General features: G+C 44.9%; 2 protein-coding genes across 8 annotated transcripts in view; one reads left to right on the forward strand and one right to left on the reverse strand.

The window, feature by feature from the left end:
- The window catches only part of SHMT1 (serine hydroxymethyltransferase 1), a 329,147-nt gene that overhangs the window by 269,016 nt on the left and 37,280 nt on the right, over nucleotides 1-22,851 (forward strand). The gene's annotated exons all lie outside the window — the stretch shown is intronic.
- PRPSAP2 (phosphoribosyl pyrophosphate synthetase associated protein 2) overlaps nucleotides 1-22,851 on the reverse strand; it is a 30,710-nt gene that overhangs the window by 3,918 nt on the left and 3,941 nt on the right. For 5 of the 7 annotated variants that reach the window (XM_083585833.1, XM_083585835.1, XM_083585834.1 and 2 more), the window contains exons 2-10: nucleotides 20,736-20,853; nucleotides 18,834-18,985; nucleotides 16,613-16,665; nucleotides 13,755-13,821; nucleotides 11,769-11,941; nucleotides 9,041-9,156; nucleotides 8,553-8,608; nucleotides 5,612-5,760; nucleotides 3,122-3,192 (exon numbers count right to left, since the gene is read on the reverse strand). In XM_083585833.1, the coding sequence (XP_083441959.1) occupies nucleotides 3,122-3,192; nucleotides 5,612-5,760; nucleotides 8,553-8,608; nucleotides 9,041-9,156; nucleotides 11,769-11,941; nucleotides 13,755-13,821; nucleotides 16,613-16,665; nucleotides 18,834-18,952 (804 nt within the window). In that variant the 5' untranslated portion in view covers nucleotides 18,953-18,985; nucleotides 20,736-20,853. Of the gene's footprint in view, nucleotides 1-3,121; nucleotides 3,193-5,611; nucleotides 5,761-8,552; nucleotides 8,609-9,040; nucleotides 9,157-11,768; nucleotides 11,942-13,754; nucleotides 13,822-16,612; nucleotides 16,666-18,833; nucleotides 18,986-19,401; nucleotides 19,580-20,735; nucleotides 20,854-21,574; nucleotides 22,080-22,851 lie in introns of those variants that run through there. The other 2 variants (XM_083585836.1, XM_083585837.1) reach the window with 2 other exon arrangements.

The following is a 22,851-nucleotide window of genomic DNA, read 5'->3' on the forward strand; positions in this document are numbered from 1 at the left end:
AGCGGGGATATATGCGTTCCCACAGGCCCAAAGTGTTTTGATTTTGTGAAGCGTAATGAGGTACATAATGGATTTGCTTTTCACACTTGCAAACGTGATAATGGAAACAGAGCGCTCAGCCTTCCCCAATCTGGCAAACTCAATGTATTTTTTGGACTACAACTCCCATCAGCCCCAGCTAGCAAGGCCAACAGTCAGGAATGATGAGAAGTGTGGTCCAAAACATCTGGAAGAACCAGGCCTTCAACTGCAAAGGTTATTTATTCCTTTCACCAGATATACTCTAATCTCTCCCTACCAGCATCTTAAAAGTCCACCCTTCCTAGGAAAACTAAATCCTCCAGCCAGCGCACAAATCTTTCAACAGCTGTTTTGCTGCATTATTCCGCAGCCTCTCCATTCCCATGCGGCAAGGGATATGAAGGTTGCCTCTGTCAGTAAAAGCAGCCATCGCTGGAGTTTGTTATCTGATGCAAGAACTGGATGAACAGCTCAGCTAATAACCACAGGGGTGGAGAATAATCATTAGCCACTTTAATGTTGTTGAAAACGTGTTAACTTTAAACAAACCGGAAGACTGAACTGGAGTAGTAAGATTAAGTTAAAAGAAGAAGAAAAAGAAGAGCTTGCTTGCTTGTTAAAAGCAAATACTAGTCTCCTCCCCCTACTGGAAGCCTTTTGATCTGAATCAGGAACGCAATGCAATTGGAATCAATGGCTGGAATTTCAGCTTCCCATTAAAAGCCGGGGAAGTGCTCCTTCTAATTCAGAGCAGTCTGGTGTGCTCACGAGGAGCAACTCTTCAGTCTCGGCAGCCAAACCTGATAAATGTGACCCAGATTTACTCAGCGGCACCTTGAACCCAATTACCTGCAAGCAGGTGACACAGTAAGGCAAGAGGCCATTTAAAAACTCCAGTGCAACAGCAGCACAGTATTAGCATAGGCTGCGCGCCATGAAGCTGAGTGGCACGTTCAGCTTCAGATTGCTGGATTTCCTTGCGAAATGCAGATGCCACAAATCACAGTCATCGTGTATTAGTATAGAATGCCCTTAACAAGCTGGGACCACTTTACTTCTGAGCTCGCCTTTCCCTCCCCCCACGTGCCCACTTGACTGCTTCAATTGACGGAACTGGAACTACTACAGGTGCCAAACCCTCACAAGGTGACTAATAATAATAATAATAATTTATACCCCACCCATCTGGCTGGGTTTCCCCAGCCACTTAAGATCACTGCCAGTCAAGACCTCACCCTCCTTAAATTTCTCCCAAAGGGAAAAAGTACACACTAAAAACCTCCATTGGCGGGAGTTTGGGCCATGGACAGAAGCAATAATTACGGATTTGAGTCCCAATTCCCCCTTGAAGAATATATAAGGCCCATTAGGACAATGGTGGCCAAACGTGGCCCTCCAGCTGTTTTGGGACTACAACTCCCATCATCCTTGACCACTGGTCCTGTAAGCTAGGGATGATGGGAGTTGTAGTCCCAAAACAGCTGGAGGGCCAAGTTTGGCCATGCCTGCCTTAGGATCTTTCTTCATCTGAGTGACCCTGGCTGGGAAGGAGGCGTCAAAAACTGCAGCCATACCACGTGAATGACTCCCCAAAGTGTCTGTGAGCCAGCAAGGACAACTGACTAGAATTGCATTCCCCCCTCCTGGTTTAAGAGAATAAATGGTACTGAAGCTGGGGTTCTTTGGAAGATCTAGGGCAGCCTGGGAATTTAGCGTCTCATGTAATCACTATCAGCTGCTTGATGAGTTACAGCCCTTATCTTGAGGCTGGCATTAGAGTTCCCAAGAACACCCGCCCATTCTTAATTGGCAATATTCTGCAGCTGGGCCCGTCCCAGGCTTTCATCTCCAGACTAGTTCTAGGGAGTCTGGTTTGTCTGCCCATGCATTCGGTTGTGGAATAACATGTGGGCTGTCTCCATGCAAAAGGGTCTGAAACATTTTTTACTTCCTTGTTCGTTGCCCTCGCCTTCCTCTCCTGCTAACTGCGGGTGCCTGATTTTCGAACCGTGTTGTGTCGGGGAGGGGAGTTGAGGTTGGTAGGAAAGGGGTACTGTAACTTTAGCTAGCCAAGCCTTTCTTATTTTCAGTGCGTGCTGGTTCTGTAATTCAAACGTTCCTGAACTTTTACAATCTCTCTTACTTCTTGGAAATCATATTTTTTTGCACTGTGTTCCAGTACCTCCTCTGCTGTCTCTTATTAGTTGAAATAAATCTTGCTGCTGTAAGTGCCAGTGTGGCATAGTGGTTAGAGTGCTGGACTAGGACTTGGGAGACCAGAGTTCGAATTCCCACTCAGCTGTGAAAGCTCACTGGGTGACCTTGGGCCACAGCTGTCAACTTTTCCCTTTTCTTGCGAGGAATCCTATTCAGAATAAGGGAATTTCCCTTTAAAAAAGGGAAATGTTGACAGCTATGCCTTGGGCCAGTCACACACTTTCAGGCCTAATGAGTGAGGGTTGCTGGAAGAATAAAATTGGGGGGGGGGGAGAGAAATGTTTACGCCACCTTGAGCTCCTTGGTGGAAAAGTGGGGTGTAAATGCAATAATAATAATAATAATAATAGGTGTGAATTATCAGATTCAAATTACAAGAAAGGAGATTCCAACTAAACATCAGGAAGAACTTTCTGACAGTAAGAGCTGTTCGACAGTGGAATGGACTCTTTTGGAAGGTAGTAGACTTTCCCTCCTTGAAGGTTTTTAAGCAGAGGTTAGATAGTCACCTGTTGTGGCTGATTTAGGTGGGGGTTGTTCTAGATGACCCTTGGGGTCCCTTCCAACTCTACAATCCTGATTCTAGGTCAGCTTGGATCACTAAGGCTACAGACACAGAGTTCCCTTCCCCTCCTGCTTTTCTACCGGGGGACTGCAGGTGTTGCAGAAATCCCTGGAAGGCAGGTCCCTGAACGTGGACCCCTGCTGCCTCGTAAGACAGTAGATGGTGGCAGTATACCGTGGACCAGGTTTTTATTTTTTAAATTGATTTGGGGGACACACAAACACATGTGCATCTTGACAGCATCTTTCCACGTGACGTTCTCAAACACTAAAAGGCAATTCAGAATCTAAAGGTTGCTGCATTAAGGCAGCTACATACCACGATGATGGCTATCCTTCCGCCCACATCTCCGACAACTGTGATGGGAGGTTTCTCTTTTGGAATCAACACTGTTTAAAAAGGGGAGAAAGAAAGGAGTCTTATAATGTTGCAGTAGACCTCCCGCCTTTTAGCATTCCTCTTAGTTACAGGGTGTTCTCTCGGTAGATGCTTTCCCCACTCATCGTGACTCCAGCAAACCAGGCCAGGTTTCACTTCCTACTGACAGCAGCGACCCCTGCTGGTCACACCAAAAGCTGTTCTTGCTGACATCAACAACCCCTACAGCAAAACCATTAGGGGAGCGAGAGAGAGCGCGCACTGCACAAAAGGCTTTATGGAATCACAAGCTCCATAAAGCAAGTGCCACCCATGATTGTGTTTAGCCGGGGTGGGGGTCCTGTGGTCCTCCGCCTATTGGCAGACTCCCAGCACGCAGGGCCTGAAGGTTCAGGGATGAGAGGAGCTGGGAATCCGGCAGGATCTGCAAGGCCAGGAGCTCCCTATATGTCAGGGGCCAGCAAACTTTTCCAGCAGTGGGCCAGTCCACCTGTCCCTCACACCTTTTTGGGGGGGCGGACTATATTTTTTGGGGGGAAATGAATGAATTCCTATACCCCACAAATAACCCAGAGATGCATTTTAAATAAAAGCACACATTCTTACTCATGTAAAAACACCAGGCAGGCCCCACAAACAACCCAGACATACATTTTAAATAAAAGGACACGGTCTACTCATGTAAAAACACGCTGATTCTCAGACCGTCCGTGGGCCGGATTTAGGAGGTGATTGGGCTGGATCCGGCCCCCGGGCCTTAGTTTGCCTACCCATGCTATAGGTGGAGCATCTTAAAATGCCTATCACTGTGACAGGCAGGGTATCTGAGGAGGCAGGAAGGGCCCTCCAGTAAGACCTGTCCAGTCTCAATGGAGACATGCGGCTTCCCCGTTGCAGGAATCCCCACCATAGGAAGCCAAGCCATCCACTGTCAAGGACAGAGGGCTGATTTCACTACCACCAGCAGCACCAAAATACAACACAACCCATTTTCTCCATAGGAATGAATGAGAGGCTTTCAGCAGTATGGGAGAAGATCACAAGAGATGTTCAGGGGGCACAGTGTGGATGGGCTACACCAGGTAAAAGGTAAAGGACCCTTGGACAGTTAAGTCCAGTCAAAGGCGACTATGGGGTTGCGACACTCATCTCGCTTTCAGGCCGAGGGAGCTGGCGTTTGTCTGCAGACAGCTTTCCTTTTTTTTTTTTATAAGATATTTATTAAGATTTTTTAAAGTATTACAATAAAAATGAAAAAATAACAAAAATACAAAATAAAAATAGTTAAAAACACACAGATTTTCCATTGCTTATTTTCCTTTAGCTTGTTTCCCGGACCTCCTCATACCTCCCTTCTTTGTATTCCACTTCAAATTGTTGGTTCAGCAAATCCTTACCATTAGATTTTTACCTATTTATAACCCTTTTTTCATATTCTCTTAAAGCATTACAGTTGGAAACCACTTAATTTCTATCCAACATCACTGCAGACAGCTTTCCAGGTCATGTGGCCAGCAGGACTAAACCGTTTCTGGTGCAAAGGAACACCGTGATGAGTGCCAGAACGCATGGAAACGCCATTTACCTTCCCGCCACAGTGGTACCTATTTATCTACTTTCACTGGTGTGCTTTCGAACTGCTAGGTTGGCAGGAGCTGGGACAGAGCAACGGGAGCTCACCCTGTCATGGGGATTTGAACTGCCAACTTTCTGATCGGCAAGCCCAAGAGGCTCAGTGGTTTAGACCACAGCACCACCGGTGTCCCTCCTTGCTAGTCTAGTGGGAGAGCCTTGCTTGCTTGTATCTGCTTGCCCTCTAGTGATACAAGAAGGGGCACTGAGTTTTACTCATACGTTCACTGCAGTTTTTTCACAGTTTTGAGCAAGAGGATTGGGGGGGCGGGAATCAAAAGCACATTTCATCCGGCTGCATTACAAATGTACCCTGTTTTGTGGCACACTACACTAAGAGACACAAGAGGGCTTGGCATGGGTCAAAGATGATGCCAAACGCTGCAAATCATGGTACCATCCAACAACAACAGGGGGCATGAAACAGGCCCAAGTTTTCCATAACCAGAAAGAGAAAGACTTTAAATGCAAAGTCTCAAGCATAACAGGGAAGGGGCAAGGGATTTTCCACCAGAACTTGCAGCAAACACCTGTCCAAACCCCGTAACTCAGGCTACATCCACAGCATTTAAAGCACGTGGCTTCCCCCAAGGAATCCTGGGAACTGTAGCTTACAACTCCCAGGACCCTTGATGATCTACAGTTCCCAAGATTCTTTATTTTGCATGGGAGGGGGCGAGTCGTGGTTAAATTGTATGGTGTGGATATGACTTTACAAGAGAGGAAGATGCTCACTGTGAATGCCCGTCTCCTTTTAAGGACACCCACCCCAACCTCCTCTCACGCGAGTTTACTTACTGGGTATCTCTAAACTAGGGTGAATGGCAGCTGCACTTTTAGCCGTCGGGGGCGAATGGCGGCCGTCCACCAGGTCGGACTCTGCATCTTGAGCCTCCCCGTGTATCACTGCGATCCCCAGTCTCAAGCGCTCTGCAAACGACTGAGCCCTGTGGACAAGGGGCAAGGACGTTAGAAAACACGTCTGTCCCCAATGCAAAGGACGGCAGAGAAACAGCCATACAAGCACAGGAGGGAAGGAAGGCAGGCAAGGCAGCCCTCTCCCAAGAGTGTTAGGCTGACAGATGATCAGGGCAAGTTGGTGCCAAATTGATCTAGTTCAGCATTTCCTAACCTGGTGTTGGACTACAACTCCCGTCATCCCTAGCTAGCAGGACCAGTGGTCAGGGATGGTGAGAGTTGTAGTCCGACAACAGCTCGGGGACCCAAGTTTGAGAAACCACCGGTCTAGTTCCTAAGGTGCAAGTAATAAATAAATGCCAACAGGGTTCATGGAACCATCGATCCCCACTGCTGCCTTTGCATCCAAAGAAGCTGGATGTTGGAAGATTCAGGGAGGACGAAAGAAAGACCACCTTCACGCAGCGCATAGTTAAACTGTGGCGCTTCTCCCACAGGGGGCAGTGATGGCCACCAACCCAGATGCCTTTAAAAGAGAACTGGGCAGATTCATGGAGAGAGCTCTCAGTGGCTACGAGCCATAACTGCCAAGCTCTGCCTCCACTGTCGGAGGTACAGTGATACCTCGGGTGCAGTACTTAATTCGTTCCGGAGGTCCATTCTTAACCTGAAACTGTTCTTAACCTGAACCACCACTTTAGCTAATGGGGCCTCCCGCTGCCACCGGAGCATGATTTCTGTTCTCATCCTGAAGCAAAGTTCTTAACCTGAAGCACTATTTCTGGGTTAGCAGAGTCTGTAACCTGAAGCTTATGCAACCCGAGGTACCACTGTACTACGCCTGGGGGAGAGCACTGGTGCCCTCAGGTCTTGCTTGTGGGAATGGTGGATTTGATTTAAATCAAATTGATTTAAATCACGATTTAAATCACTAGTCAGTAAGACTTGATTTAAATCATTCCCCCCCCCCGAAAGACTCATTCTTGCTGGTATAATCTTAATATTTACAACCAGAGGAAGGTTTCATTTTTGGAATAATATATTTTCAGTGTAGTTTTTACAGTTACGTCAAAAATTAATGATTTGGTTATACTATTAGAAATACATAGACAGATCATTATGAAATTATTGTGAGGTTTAATAAGTTAACTGTATTTGGATAACTTTTCTGCTGTACTTTATTAGGAGGAGAAAAACAATCATATCCTTAATAACAATTTAAAAAATTTATTTAACTAAACCAATAACATTATAGCATATGTATCCATGTTTGTTAACTGATGTGGTTTTTTATTTAAAAAAACTTAGACTGAGTTTTAGCACACTGGAAAAAACTTAAAACAAATCCTTATTTGCTGATGTATAGCCTTTGGACTATAATGTAACTATAACAGAAAATCTTTAGGAAGATTTTTCCTCCAAAAGCATTTTATTTTAAAAATATGATTTAAATAAAAAAAATTGGGTTGTTTTTTTTTTTTAAATAAAAGAACATTGATTTTTATCCACCCTGTTTGTGGGCTTCCCACAATGGCAGCTTTGGCCACTGGGAGAAGAGGATGCTAGATGGGCCATTAGCTTGACAAAACAGGCTCTTATTATGGTTGTTTGTTGTGAACACAGATCACAAGTCACCTCATGTATCTAGTCCAGAATCCCCATTCCCTGCAGTGGCCAACTGGGCGCCTCTGGGAAGATCACAAATGGGGACCTGAGGACAACAGCTCACTCCTGGTGCCAATTCTCCAACAACTGGTAACTTAAGAGGCATGGTGCACGGAACCTGGAGGCGGCATCTAACCACCCTGACTAGCAGCTGTGGACAACCTCACCCTCCATGAATTTATCCCATCCCCTCTCAAAGACACCTAAGCCGGTGGGAGTCGGCACCATTGGTTTAAGGATGTGCTCTGTGAAATGCTTCCTGAGCAAACCGTTTCGTATGACTGGCTTTTCGGACTGATGAAGCGTGTAGCAAAACCTGTAATATATCTGGAGAACAGGTCTCCTTTTGCCCACTTTTGTTATTCTCACCAGGGTGGTGGCTTTGATTTGCCTTCCCGTGACTGATCCATGCATACGGCTTTGTGTTTCCAACTCAAGACCCACTGAAGAACATCTCATCCAGTTCAATCTTTGAAAAACAGCTTTGAAAAACTTTTTCATACTCTCCAGTGTGCTACCCTTGCCATTGTGGTGGCACGGGGTTGCCGATCTGTGAGTGGACTTACGCTACTTGTTGAACGGTTCATTTATCCAGTCTGTATAACGTTTACCGCACATGTAACTTGTTAAGATAGAGTTGTATAATTATCCACTCCATGTTTACAGTATCTCCAGGCTTTGTTTTGCACATGGCACCTTAGTATGTTTGTTGTTTGAATGGTTAACAGTCTATCTCTATTCTAGCTATTATTCTAGTAAATTTGGTTTTATACTTATAAGCCAGTTTGTGGTGTTGTTGTTTTGTTGTATTATTATTACTGTCACCACATTTGACACTTTGTGTATATACTTTGCAGTCCTGATAATCGCCCACTGTTCAGTTTCACTAAAGGACTCCCCACCCCCAGGAAATATGGCAGCTATTTTGTGACTGGCACTCTCTCAAAATTGGAAAAGTGCCCACTGGTCCAGAACAGCTGCTGGCTCCGGCATTAGTTTAATAAGCAGAAATGCAGAGAACTTGGTTCGCAGCCAAGACCCGCTGCCCAGCCTTGCAAATTATTATGATATTGACCCCTATCTAGAGTCAAACTTCAGGTGTTAAAAGAAGATAGTTGATGCTATACAGTAACATGGTTTTGGACTACCCACCCACCTCTTTGCAGATGCCGGAGATTTGGCCACGATCACAGCATTTCTATAGTCTGGAATCTGAAAAAACAAACAAACACATGAAATGGGCTGTGTGTGCCTTTGGTCTGATCTGATTCTTGTGATGTTGTTAATTTTTTTAATTCCCAACACAGAAGCAAAAACACTGTTTCCCCTTTTCCCCCAACAAACTTTTCCCCTTTTATGAGTTTGCCCTGCCCAGGGAGGACAGGGCTTAGGAACATTTCTGTAAGAGTCAGCAGCAAGATATTACAAGTCCTAAGTGGTATAATGACAGTGACAATGGACTGTTAGTTGTAAGCTCATGTTCTTAACTGCTCCCCCCCAAAAAAAACCCTCATTTTTGGTCCTCATCTGGACTGCGGTGACATCAAGAACATCTTGCCAGCCTAGCGTACGATTGGATGGATGGGCCTGTTTTTCAGTACCCAATCCACCTGGCTTGGAATGAAATGACACGACTTTGCTCACCTCTTCTTGAATGTACTGTAGCAAAAACGGAGACGCTCTCAGGTTGTCAACCGGGACATTGAAGAAGCCCTGGATTTCCTTTTGATGCAAATCCATGGTGATGAGGTGAGTCAGACCTTGGGAGGAGACCAAGGGGAGCAGTGCTTTAAGGTCACTTCACCAACAAAGAGCAAGAAACCAGCAGTTCATGCGTGGCAGCTGTTAAAAGCTTTTACTTAGGAAATGCTTATCCCTTACACCCCAAAAGTAAGTGTGAGACTTTGCACTTTCAGTAGGGAAAGCAGGATATAAATTCAATAAATAATAATACAATAAAATGCCTGCCAAAGAAAATTATGCCTCATCTGTGCTCTTATATCCCATCGTTCCTCAAAAGGATTGTCACTCCCAAATTTTATTCTAACAACCACCCTGCCCAGTAGGTTAGCCCAACAGGGGTGCCCAAACTTTTTTCAAAGAGGGCCAGATTTGATGATCTGAACATGCGTGAGGACCGACCAAAGTTGTTTTTTTAGGACTGAAGTTCTTGAGCTTTTTTGACAATTTTACACCAAAGTTCTTGAGCTTTTTTTTTAGGATTTAAATTTACACCAAAGTTGTTCAGCTTTTGAGCTTTTGGGGGGATTTTACCCCAGGACATATACTGCCACAGGGGACGGATTAAATCGACCGGTGGGCCAGGTTAGACCCCCGGAACGGACTTTGGACATGCCTGGCTAAGCTTTGTGGCTTGGCAGGGACTGGAGATCTACATCCACAGGGCCTGGCCAGTTGGCAGGATGTTGCGGCCCCACACACAGCAGTCATGTCCCCCCACTAGCCCTTCACAGCAGTAAGCAGGGGGGGGGGAATGGAACCACTGGATGCCGACAGCTCAGGGCGGTTTCGCTTCATAGTGAGGCCAGCTTCACAGGTGGGGCAGATTCTTTCCACTCACCCCCTCCAAGGGCAGTGAGCCTCCAGAGGAGGAAGCAGGCCAAGCCTCGCTGCGCTATGGCAGCGACAGCACCGCCTGCCAGCCCAGCAAAGTATGGGCAGAGCAGGGCATCTTTAAGTTACTTGCAACATCTGCAAAGGGAAAGAAGTGCCAACTGGCAGGTGTAGTTTGGATTCAAACTGCATCTGCCCGGCAGGAAAGCTGGGCTTGGTGACAGCGTCAATCAGCTGATTTTACAGCAGGCCTCTCTAGGTGGCAATACGGCAGCTCCCAATGGGTAGATCCTGGGTGCAGCTGATCCCAGTGAGAGTTCCCACTTTAAACTCCCAATTGTTCCTTTGTAACTGTGTCCTTAGCTGTCCCCACCCCCATATTTAATAAATAATAATAATAATAACTTTCTATGTCTGTTTACATGCGTTTGATGGGAGGGAGGTTATTGGCTTGGTTTTGATATTGTTCTTATTATGTATTTTGTAATTTTATAATGTGATCTGTGCTCTTTGGGTGAAGGGTAATAAATAATGATAATAATACTTTAGACTGGCTATTTAAGGTGTGTTTTGTTTCACAGATCGTAATATTTCCTTTGTTCATAGATGCATTTCTTAATTATTATGCATGACGATTATATAACGCAATTCTCATCGAATTAATATTTTGGCCTGTTAGTTACTATGCAGTTGTTTTATTGTTAGGACTTTACGAATATTTCCTTACCGAAACATCAACTAACTCTGTAAGGTTTTAACAAGGAAAATTAATACCAAAAGCTAACAGCAAAAAACCCACTGCTGACCAAGAGTCAAATCAGGACTGCCAGTCTAAGCGGATTCAGATGAAACTGGGCATGTCTCTCAATATACGAAAAGAGATTTATTTGCCCCAAAACCCAAGAAAAGAGACAGCATGTGTGAACAGGAGAGAATTTAGGAAATAGAAGGGACTGCATGGAGAGCAGTCCAAGTACAGAATTTTGTCCCACAGACCAAGGAAGCTGCCTTATAAAAGAGTCAGACAATCTAGCTCAGCATTATCTACATTAGGGTTTCCCAAACTTGGGTCTCCAGCTCCCCCCCCAGTACATTTCCCATCATCCCTGACCCACAGGTCCTACTAGCTTGGGGTGATGGGAGTTGTTGTCCAAAACCAGTTGGAGACCCAAGTTTGGGAAACCCTGGTCTACGCAGACTGGCAGCGGCTCTCCAAATCTCAGACGGAGCTGTTTCTCAGAACACCTGGAGATGCCAGGTGCTACGAGTTGTCTCCAACAAAATCCGACTCAGAGTAGACCCAATGGGTTGACATTGGGGCTTGCTGGAAAACTTTAAAACAGGGATGCAGAAAGGGGAGGTATGAGGAAGTCGATGAAAGAAGGTTTAAGAAAAAATGTGAAGAAATTATACATGTTTATATGTTTGTTTGTTTTTGTATTGTTTTGTATTGTCTTTTATTATGTGTTAAAAAACCAATAAAAATTTTATTAAAAAAAAAAAAAACAGAGTAGACCCAATGGGCCTGAGCTGCGTCATCTCCTGTGGGGCTACTTCAAGGACCAGCAATGGATACACCCCTAAACCTGGGACGATTTGCATGCAAAGGATGTGCTCTAACCACTGAGCTTCAGCAAGGCGCTGCCTCCCTTTGCGAGTGACCACTGTTTCATGAAAGGAACTTTAGAGGAGAGCCAACGTCTATAGTCTACAGTGGTGCCTGAAGACATACTTAGAGTGGCCAGGGTGGGGGTGAGCGTGTCCCACCACAGCCTCGCCCGCTGCTCTCTGTCCTTACCCGCCTTGCACATCATCGAAGCCAGAAGCTTAGAGACAATGGAGCCCCTTTTCCTCATCTTGCACTGCTTGCTGTATGGGAAGTAGGGAACCACGCCAATAATGCTTTTGGCACAGGACGTTTTACAGGCATACACCATGATGAGGAGCTCCATGATGGTCGTATTCACATCCCTGCAATGAGAAGGGCGCTGGTTCTGTATCGGGACTTCACTCGACAACAAACCCTATATTGCATTCTGACGCAATCGAGCCCTTCGTCTGCCGGAGAGGGCAGGTAGAGCAACAGGACATTACACAGGGCTGTCGACCTTGATGAACACTCTGAAATCATTGCCGCCACACCTGTTTTCAGGAAGATTAACTATTCCTCCTTCTCATCATGGGTTCGCAAGGGCATTTCAGACAGAATCAAAGAATGGTAGAGTTGGAAGGGACCACAAGTGTCATCTAGGCCAACCCCCTGCAATGCAGGAATCTTTTTGCCCAAGATGAGGCTCAAACCCAGGACCCTGAGGTTACCAGCTGAGCTATTGTGTTTGCCAACTCGCTACTGGTCAGGCCTCTCCCTAAGGCTCCTTCATGAACCTCCTTCATGAACGCCGCTCCCTGAGGCTTAGCATCTGGGGGAGGCTCTCATTTGCCACCCCAGCTGTGGAGAAGTACGGGATCACTGAAAGACATACCCCAGCTGTACTGGGTCCTACGCTCAGAAAGACTCTGCCCCCCTCCCTCTGGAAAGACCAAATTTTCTGGGGTAAGGCCAGCTAAGATTTGTGGGCCTCTGCTTCCATGGATTTCAACTGCGTGTGCAGCATTCGTTACCCAAAAAAAGAGAGAGGAACAGTAGAGGCTCCACATCCCTGAGCCCTTTTTCTGGGGAGGAAAGAAAGGCCATGGTTAGAGGGCAGGGGTAGAAACCTCCCTTCTGGGAGGGGCTCTCCAAGTCTCTCTATCTGGACCTTGGCACTTTCTGTAGGCCACACCTCTCACTGGTTTCTCTCAAGCATTTTTATCTGGCTGGAACTATGATGGCGACTCTTGCTTGCCTTGCCATATGGATGATATTCGAGAGGAGCATGAGATTGTGCCTGCTGTATAAAGGTAAGATTCAGATTCAAGGTTCTGTTGACTTTTGCCTCTGAGCCCACTCACCATTGGAATGTGGCCCCCTGAAGGCAGACCAGAAGGAGGCAATATGGCCCTCAGCTGAAAAAAGGTTTTCCAATACAGTAAATGTCAATAAATGGCTTTGTTCCCTCCCCACTATGCTTCCTTTGGACCAGAGGTGGGCTAGCATTGCCACCCAGCCGTCTTTGCAGTGGGGCAAACACCAATTACAGGAAGGCAACATAGTGACCTGCAAACAGCATGCTCCTTCCCTCTCCCCCAAAAGCAGAGATGAGCTGGGGAATATCAAAGAGGTTGCAGCAAGGAGTACCAGTTAGTAACAGCATAAGAAAGCAAGATAAAATTAGAGTGCAGGAACAACAACTCCTCCATAACCTAGTTACAGGTGCTTAAAATAGTTCCCGTCCTTGTCTAACTCTGGTACAGCTACCCTTGATCAGAGCTTCTTCAATGAGCTTTGGATACCTGCATGTTTTGCCTGTATCAACTTATGCAAGATGGAAAGTGGGGTTTTAAGAGAATAGATTTAGAGCATCCCTTTTTTAAATACCATGGTTAAAAAGAAAAAAGCAGAGGGAAGCATATAGGCCAGACTTTTCAGGGAAACTCTGCCAAATCATTTAGGGGATTAGAGACATTTGCTTTAAAATTGATGCTGGCTGAACAATTCTTAAAGGGAACATAATGGACAGCGAATGGCAGTAGACCACAGACATCTAACAAGAGGGGTTTAAAAGGAACAGAGACAAAGTTAATAAGCTCTACCCGCCACCACAAGCATTACATAGATACAGTTCAATCAGAACCAAATTTGGAAATGTCTGGGGTTTAATTCTGAGCAGACATTTGTACTCACTTTGAGACAGTCTGGATGATGAATACATCTTTTCCTCTCACAGACTCCTGAATCTGTACCCGCGTTTCTGCCAAAAGAAAACATGCACTGGGTGTCGACACATGCTTGCAAAGCACATCAGCGTTAAGCTCCAATCATCCAATCTCCAATCATCAGGTGAGACCATATTGAAAATCCATCTCAAAGGAAAATATTAACATTGCTGTTTCCCCTTCACTTGCAGCAGGAGCAGGACTGTAGCAGAGCACATGCTCCACATGCAAAGGTCCCATTTAAAGTTACTGGCCTCTCCAGTTAAATGGATCAGGCAGCAAGTGATGTGAAAGGGCTCTGCCAGAGACCTTGGAGAGGTGCTGCCGATCAGAGCAAAGCAATACTGGGCAAACAGTGTGACCTGGTGCAATGCAGCTTCCTAGGGCTAGTAAGGAATGCTGCAGGTCTCCTGGCCATGTAAACCGGTGCCTTAAAAGTTCCCACAATCACTGGGGGAAAGGAACGTGGAGACAGTTTCAATCCACATAACAAATACTCAGAAACATTACAGCTGGGATGAGAAAGATTTATGGCAACACCCCTCCCAGTGGTCATAGAAGAGCCCTGCTGGAAGTAAATAAATAGCCCCATCCTCCATTAAATTTTCTAGGGTGCGCTTGTCAGCTCTTCAAGAAAGCTGTATAACAAGTTGCTCTTTTTTTAGGTCTAAAGGTGGTTGTCCAAGTAGCAAACCACCAGAGGCCAACATTATTTGGTCACAGTGCCATGAGAAACATTCAAAGGGCAAATAAGGTCTGCCACTCCCCGACCCTCATCACCATCTGAAGTCCTTCTTTGTATGCCCCTTCCTCGGGAGGTCCAGAGGGCAGTGACACAAGAACAAACCTCTCTAGTAGTGGTTCCCCCACTTGTGGAATGCTATTCCTGGGGAGACTTGCCTGACACCATCATTACATAGATGCCAGGCAAAAACATTTCTTTTCCACCAGGCCTTTGGGCTCTTTTATTATCTGCGAACTCCTTCAGTGGGTGTGACATTTTAATCCTGTCTTACAGAAACATGATTCTCTTTTAGGTTTTTATTTTTCTGCTATGCTAGTTTCAATGTACATGCTTGTTTATATATTATAAGTTGCCTTTAGCTACCTTGGTGGAAAACGTGACGAACAATAATAATAATAATAATAATTGATGATGATGATGTAGGATCCTAGAGAACCTCTGAAGGCCCATAACAGAGGCCAACACCTGTATGGTCACAGGTTAAGGCCTCTACTGTCACAGTCCAGTTCACGGGCAATCAAAGTCCCGGCTGGGGACGTCGGGACCGGAGGCAAGATGGCGGGGTGGGAGCAAGAACGGGAGTCCAGAAGCCAGGAGTCGGGAAGCCAAGAGTCCGAGGGTCAGAGAGCCAGGAATCAAGAAGCCAAGGGCCCGAGGGTCAGGAAGCAAGGAGTCACGAAGTCAGGGGTCCAAGGATCAAGAAGCAAGGAGTCAAGGAGCCAAACGCAGCAAGGCAGGGAATGTGTTGCTGTGGCAAAGAGCCGAAGGGAAATGCTGACCTTATATCCCTTCCCAGCTCTTGCCACCAGGTTCTGTGAGTTACCAATTGGCCTCACCTGTGCGGCCGCGCCTTGCCTCTTCAGAACAAACTTAGGAAGGCCCCAGTCCTGCAAAGTCCTACTGGTCACAGGGCCTGGCTCCTGCACGTACTCCTGACATCTACTCTTCAGCAAAGATCTTCCAGGTCACTGCTACACTCACACGATGCACACTCAGATACTGACCAACAAGCATCCCACATGGATGATCTGGCATCCCCCAGCCCCCAGCCTCTGCACTAGCGTGGAAGCCAAATCCAAAGAAGGCTGGAACCTTGAAGTGCTCAGGCAGTCTCATCAGAGAAGGACAAACAGAGAAGGGCCACTGAGAATGATGCCTTGCTTGAGACTTTCCTGGAGGCGTCTGATTGGCCACTGTTGGAAACAGAATGCTGAACAACATGGGTCCATCCAGGTTCTTGTCTGTTTAATGTACAGGCTGAACAACAAGTCAATATCCTACAAACGTGAGATGATGGGTGCTCCAAACGTCGCAACATGGTGCTGCAAGCACAGCAGCAGACAGTACAGTTCTTCATCAGCAAATAGTCCCCAAGGGTACATCAAATGGCCATGGATCAGCTATCACTAAAAAGTGTAGTAAGCCTACTGCAACGTTCAGAGCACACGTTTGTAGGATATTGACTGTGGAAAGGCATTCTGCCTCCATTTCAGAGATCTCTGACAGTGACTTACCACTCCTCTACCATTCCTGTTCATGGAACATTTACTTGATTCCTATTAGTTTGTGACTCCATGCACATATTGTATGTCTTCTGTTTATGAATTTTGAAACAGTATAGTGTTATAAAAATATTGTCAGTATATTATTAGCCGGCGTGTTGCTTGCTGTTGTTCAGAGTGTTCAGTTTTGCAACACAGGGGATTTTCTTTGGTGTATAATGTACAGGCTGGGCTGTGCTAAATGCAGCTTCTCTTCTTCCTTACCATGTTGTGCAATGCAGGCAAGTGACAGGAAAGCTCAACACTGCATGCCTGTCACAGAACTGCAAGGACAGGCTGACAACAGGAAGATGCTGCGGAAGGAAAACCAGGAAGTGGCCCCTTACACTTGTTTAGTTAAGGAAATGGCAAGAGCTGACGCATGGATCACCTAAAGGGACAAACTCTCCAGGGAAAAAGAGGCAGGGGGAAGGGAGAGGAAAGAGGTTGTTATGGGAGGTGCTTAATAAACTAGATCCTTTTCCTTTAGCTCCTAGCAATGAATGCTTTAAGTAAGGGTTTTGGGTGGAAGATGCTCACCTCTGTTCGGCTCCTGGTAAACCTGGACTTTGCCCATCTCCACCCCCAGGCGCCTGCAAAGGTAGACAAGACAAAGCTCACTGAAGCAAGGGTGAATTAGAATTGGGATTGAAAACAACATTTTCAACAGGGAGGGCAGCCTTTCTTCTTCTTGCGCCCTCCAGAGGTTTTTGACTACAACTCCCATCAGTTCCAGCCAGTGTGGATGATGGAAGTTGCATATGGAGAGCACCAAATAGGTGAAGGCTGAAATCACTTAACAGTTTTTTGTACTCTAGTCCCAAACAATGGTCTGCAGAACACCAGTGGTCCAAAAGCTTCATTCAAATGGTCTGTGGTGGCTCTGCATTAAATACCCACACCAATTTATAACTGTATATGTACTGCTTCTATTTCTTATGTTGTATTTCAACTTGAATTCTAAGGAATGCAAACTGCAATACAATAAATATAGGAGGTAAAAGAAGCAACAAAAAGAATTAAAAGTCATACAGCATCTCTAACACAGAACATTACAATTGCTACAACAGGCAAAAAATTAATAATCATTAAGTGTCTGCCAAGACCCTTTGCCATTTTTAAAGTGGTTCATGGTGGGAGGGAGAGTTTAGGAAGCCCTCTTTCCCTAAATGCTTATAGTCCTAACAGCAGCCTGCCTGCAGCACAAACCCTGGATCACTGAACTCTCTAAGCAGGTTATTGCTAAGACTTGACTCAATGTCCCCAACGCCAAAAGGCAGCTTCTGCCAACTCCTGCCACAGCACAGATTCTGCTCACTTGTTACATCCAGAAGGATCTGCCTACAAATGCACTTTTGAGAAACAATTGCCATTTCTCCAACTGCAGGAACAATTGCCATACAGATGTCACGCTTTATAGGAATGAGCTGCTGCTCAGGTTTGTAGACCACAGGTGCCATACCTGTGGGTCTTTTTGCAACAATTTAAGAAGCAGTAATAGAATCCCAACTTGCTATTAATCTTATGTATTGTCACTGAGGAAAATAGCACACAGCTCACTTTGCCATTACTCCTTCCTGGGCAAATTTCCCCCATAAACTTCTTCTGCTACTTCTCTCATTCAGTGCCAAACCAAAACTAGAACCTTGTCTGCAAGATAACCTGATGGGTTTCTTCTAGCCATCAACAGACCATCTCTGTTTCTAAGCATCCACATTACTCAGTAACTGGCTCCCTTTCTGATCTGGGCAAGCAACTGTCAAGGGCAGCAGAAAACAAAATCACACAAGTCACGCTCTGACTATCATTGGCTCAGCTCCATGTACATTAGGTGTTTGGGAGGCTAAGCATTGGCTGAACAGGCTTGGACCGAAATAAGTGTTCTCAAAGGATCATTCTGCAAAATGAATCTGAAAAACAGCCAGTGCGCACAGCATGACCTAACTGTCAAGAGACCTTCTGGCTGTAAAAAACGCTAAGATGAGTGGCTCTCTTGAGAGAACACAAGCTTAAATAACAGGATGGGCAAGAACTGGGGGTGGGGGAAGGGGAAGGGGAGAAGGAGCAATGTATCCTTAGTCTCCAAGCCTTATAAAACTGCTCTCATAGCATTCACTCTTAAAATTTGCCTGCTCTTCATGGGCCACCATGTTGTCATTCCTGGAATCAGGAATGTGGTACAACTATTAAGAAAGGTCTTGTTCGGCTGCTTCAATTCTTGAACTTGAATCCACTCACTTGGTTCCATTATTCTGAGTTTCCACTGAACTACTGCTGAAGAGGCAAGCTAATCTTCAGTTCAAACTTTGAAATCTACACCAAAAAATGGTTGGCCTCTTCAGCACATAACAGAAGCATCATAAACCTCGAACTTGCTTTTGGTGTGAGGGATTGCAGGGGCTACCTAAGAGGTGCACCAGGACCCAGTGATAATCCTCAGACCACCTTTATCTTAAACTTTCCGGCTAGGAAAGCCAGATATATATATTAGGTAATGCTTTAAGACCAGCAGACTTTAATACGTGGGTTTATCATATGTGGGTTTATCATGTTAGAACAAAGCCTGCATTATACTGACCCTGCACCTTTAAATGTAACTTTCTCTTGGCAAAAACAGCAGTGAGACATTACTAAGTAACTTGACAATATAATCTTGCTGAGAGTCGTACATTACGCTCATACCAGCCAGACCCAACACCCCACATTGAAACAGAAGCAGCACAGAGTGCTTAGGAAGAAATATACAGCGGCTGTTACTTACTCGGCAATTTTCTTTGATAGTTCCATGCACGATGGGTTGGAATTGGCTGAAAATAGCACCAGCCCACCCTTCGTTATATTCATGATGGATCCTGTACCATTGGGTGCCACACAAAACATCAAATCCTCCTTTGTCTTCCCACTTTTAAAATACTGCAAGAAGATCAAAAGCACATTAGCTCTAAATAAGCAACGTGGAGCATGAAGACCCAATTTTCAATATTTTCTCCCACCCTTGTATGCTCTGCCCATGCTGTGTAACCCTTCAAGTACCAATCTGAAGGAACTTAAGACATCTCGCCCCATTCAGCAATGATCAGACTACCACTAGGGTTGCCAGCTTATCAACCCGAAACTGCAGCTGTACTTACAACTGCAACTTGGCGTGAATAGGTGGTAACACCCACATCCACACTGTGACAAAAGTTTTGTCTGCTGGTTTCTGGACATCAAGATGCTGTTAAAGGTAAAATAGCAGGCTGGACTTTTCTTCCTGATTTATTTGCAACTATTATATATTATTTATGAATCAACTTTCACATTTATCTCATGGCGATTTATGAACGTACAATAAAAACGGTGTGCAGAAGTGAGAATTCAATTTCACGCGAGAACACAGGGACCTATAGTAGTGAAGACAGTTATGTGTGACTGAGATGCCTTGGTCGGGGGTGGAAGGAGAACCTCAGGTCCATGGGGAGGCAAATGTGACTCTCCAGGTTTCTTCATTTAGAAGACATCTGAAGGCAGACCTGTATTGGGAAGTTTTTAATGTTTGATATTTTACTATGTTTTATATAAGTTGTAAGATGCCCAGAGTGGCTGGGGAAACCCGGCCAGATGGGCAGGGTATAAATTAAATTAAATTAAATTAAATTAAATTAAATTAAATTAAATTTAAAAATTTAAAAATAAAAAAATAAAATAAAATAAATAAAATAAAAAAATAAAAAAATAAAAAAATAAAAAATAAAAAATAAAAAAATAAAATAAAATAAAATAAAATAAAATAAAATAAAATAAAATAAAATAAAATAAAATAAAATAAAATAAATCGCCTTTCCCAAACCACACCCCTCCCTAGCTTTGCTCTCGGCCCTCATTTTTTTGCCTGGTTGGAATGTGCCCTTGAACACTGAGTATTGAATATTGCCTCTTTCATACCTGGATGAATGATGGTGTGTATAGAATGTTCCAATTATTGCATAACTGGAATAAAGTTTTTTTTAAAAAAAGTAAATGACCCCTGGACAGTTAAGTCCAGTCAAAGGCGACTATGGGGTTGTGGCACTCATCTAGCTTTTCAGGCCGAAGGAGCCGGTGTTTGTCCACAGACAGCTTTCCTGGTCATGTGGCCAGCATGACTAAACTGCTTGTGGCACAATGGAACACCGTGACAGAAGCCAGAGCGCACAGAAACACTGTTTACCTTACTGCCGCAGTGGTACCTATTTATCTACTTGCACTGGTGTGCTTTCAAACTGCTAGGTTGGCAGGAGCTGGGACAGAGCAGCGGGAGCTCACTCTGTAGCAGGGATTCGAACTGCCAACCTTCAGATTGGCAAGCCCAAGAGGCTCAGTGGTTTAGATCACCGCCTACCCTATAAAGGTAAGAGTTGCATCCATGGCTCAGATCACTTTTGCTTCCGGCCCTGCCCAGGTGGCTCCCAGAAGGTCCCCCCCCCCCACAAATAAGTATGGCCCTTTAGCAAAGAAGGATTACCTCACCCCTGCCTTAAACAAAAAAAACAGAGCTTGCTCCCAGTTCCAGCCCTGATGCCTTATCCATCTTAAACAAAAGCCTGTTGGTTTAGGGTAACTCTTGATACCAACCACCTCTGACAGTTTTGCTAATATAAGCCAGCACCCAGGTCTGATTAATGTTCTTAGAGAAAGCACTTACAAATAAAGATTGCGGCTGAGAAAAGAGCTGTGCGAAGTTGGCACACAGAGCTGAAGCTCTCTTGCACTTTACTCTCCTCCTGAGGACAATGCCACTAGCATCCTTTCAAAAAATTTACCTGTGGAAACAGAGGAGAGAATAAGAGATACGGGAAGTAAGAGCAGATGGTAAAGATTATCCCAGTGGTCTTTATTTTGCAAAAATAAGAACAAACACCCTTTGCTGCACCTTTTGAAAACTATACGTTTGGGACTCTAATGAAACCGAGAAATAGGACTTCACTCATCGGTATTAAACAATATGCAATGATTTGATTATTAACCAGAAAAAGTGCCAAATCATTGCCATTTGCCTATTAAAAAATAAACACCTGTCCCTTCATCCAAGCTCCAATGCAGATATATAGCTAAGAAAAAGAAAAGTTTCTTTCTATCTACTATCAGCTATCTTTCAAAAATGTGTCACACAATCAAAGAGAAAGAGCAACGTGGTACACATAGACTACAGTCAAGAATGGTGCTTTCTCCTGTTTTTGGAGGGTGGCATCTATAAAAATACTGTTAGTCATAGTTGTGACTAATACTGGGCAACACCGTTATTAAAAAATCTTCTCCCAGCCTCTGCAAACAGACCACATTCTATTCGTCCAGACATAGTGGAATTTCACAGCCGAAAGGAGGGTGGGCAAATCTCACTTGTAGCAGAGCCTCTACCATCACACCACATTCTCATTAATATAAACCATGCCCATTTCAGAGAAGCTCTTTTTGAAGGAAGAAATGTTACAAATTATTGTTTAAAAGACATTGAATTAACTAACAACACGATCAAGCACGCACCGTCAAAAGCAGAGGCTGCCTTTTCAAAACAGAAGGCGGGCAGAAAATTCAGCACAGCGAAGACAGGAAAACCACAATCCAAACAAGCAAAAGTTTTCTCTTGTGATCATTCACTAACGCAGCATCCACCAACCTGGTGCACCCCAGATCTATTAGCCTACAACTGCCATCAGCCCCAGCTAGCATTGCCATCTTTTTCCAGATACCTTGGAAAAGTGAGGTCTTGGCGCTGTGTGTGTGTGTGTGTGTGTGTGTGCATGGGGCAGTGGGAAGCACTGATCCAGGGGGCAGAGAGGCCATACTAACTAAAAGATCCAAATGTGCCCACAGGCCTAACATGCTTGGTGACCTGTGGGTTGGGGCTCAAACCCAGTGTACAGCAGAAGGACTTCAAACAACCTCATTCACTACAAACCAATGACACGCCCAAGGAACTCTTATCCATTGTAAGGATCGAATTATAGGCATTAACATTCTAAAGCACATGTGGGGAACTTTTACTGATGCCAGGCATGGAACTTTGCCTGCTCAGAATGAGAAAATTCCAAAACTAGTTTTAGAAACTTGAGATACGAAAGCTAGGAGCTAAACGGCACATTAAACCTAGGCTGTGGGCGCAACAGCGGAATGTCTAGGTGCGATTTTTTAAAAAACAAGAATACAAAGCTGAAAATGAATGAACCGCAGCTAAAACATTTATGTTCACTTTTCACAAGGTCTAGTCCTTCTCCTGCCCACCCTCCTAATATTCTTAAGAGGGTCTCTTCTCCAGTCTTCAGAGAGTAACTGGAAGTGGAGAGGCAGAAAAAGGTTCTCCTTTCCTTCCACTCTGCAGTTTTAATCTGAAATCATAAGCGCAGTACTGTGCCCAGAGCTCAGAGACTGCTTGTGCTAATGAAATTCCCTGTCGCAAAATGTGCCTAGAATGGGAGTTTCGAACACTGTCCGAAACGAAGACACAGAAATGCAGCCCTAATTCAGCAAGTACTCTATGAACAAATTTGCGCAAAGCGTTGGTCTTTTTCTGAACCTAGACCAAAACCAGAGCGCATGTATGCTCCGTAAATATCCGTTAGCTCTTTATAGCACAAATAAAGACCACGTTATGGTTCAGAAGCAACAGACAGAGAGCATCCATTGTGTTCTACCTAAGGGAAGCAAAACAAGCATCACACAGCTTTACCAACAACTATAACAGGGAAAACAGAGAAAGGCTATGGGGTGCATTTTACACAGTGTCTCTCTTGGGATTTGGTTCTGAATTACCGCACACAATC

Source organism: Podarcis filfolensis (genome assembly GCF_964270895.1).
Source record: "Podarcis filfolensis genome assembly, chromosome: 14".
Classification (NCBI taxonomy): Eukaryota; Metazoa; Chordata; class Lepidosauria; order Squamata; family Lacertidae; genus Podarcis; species Podarcis filfolensis.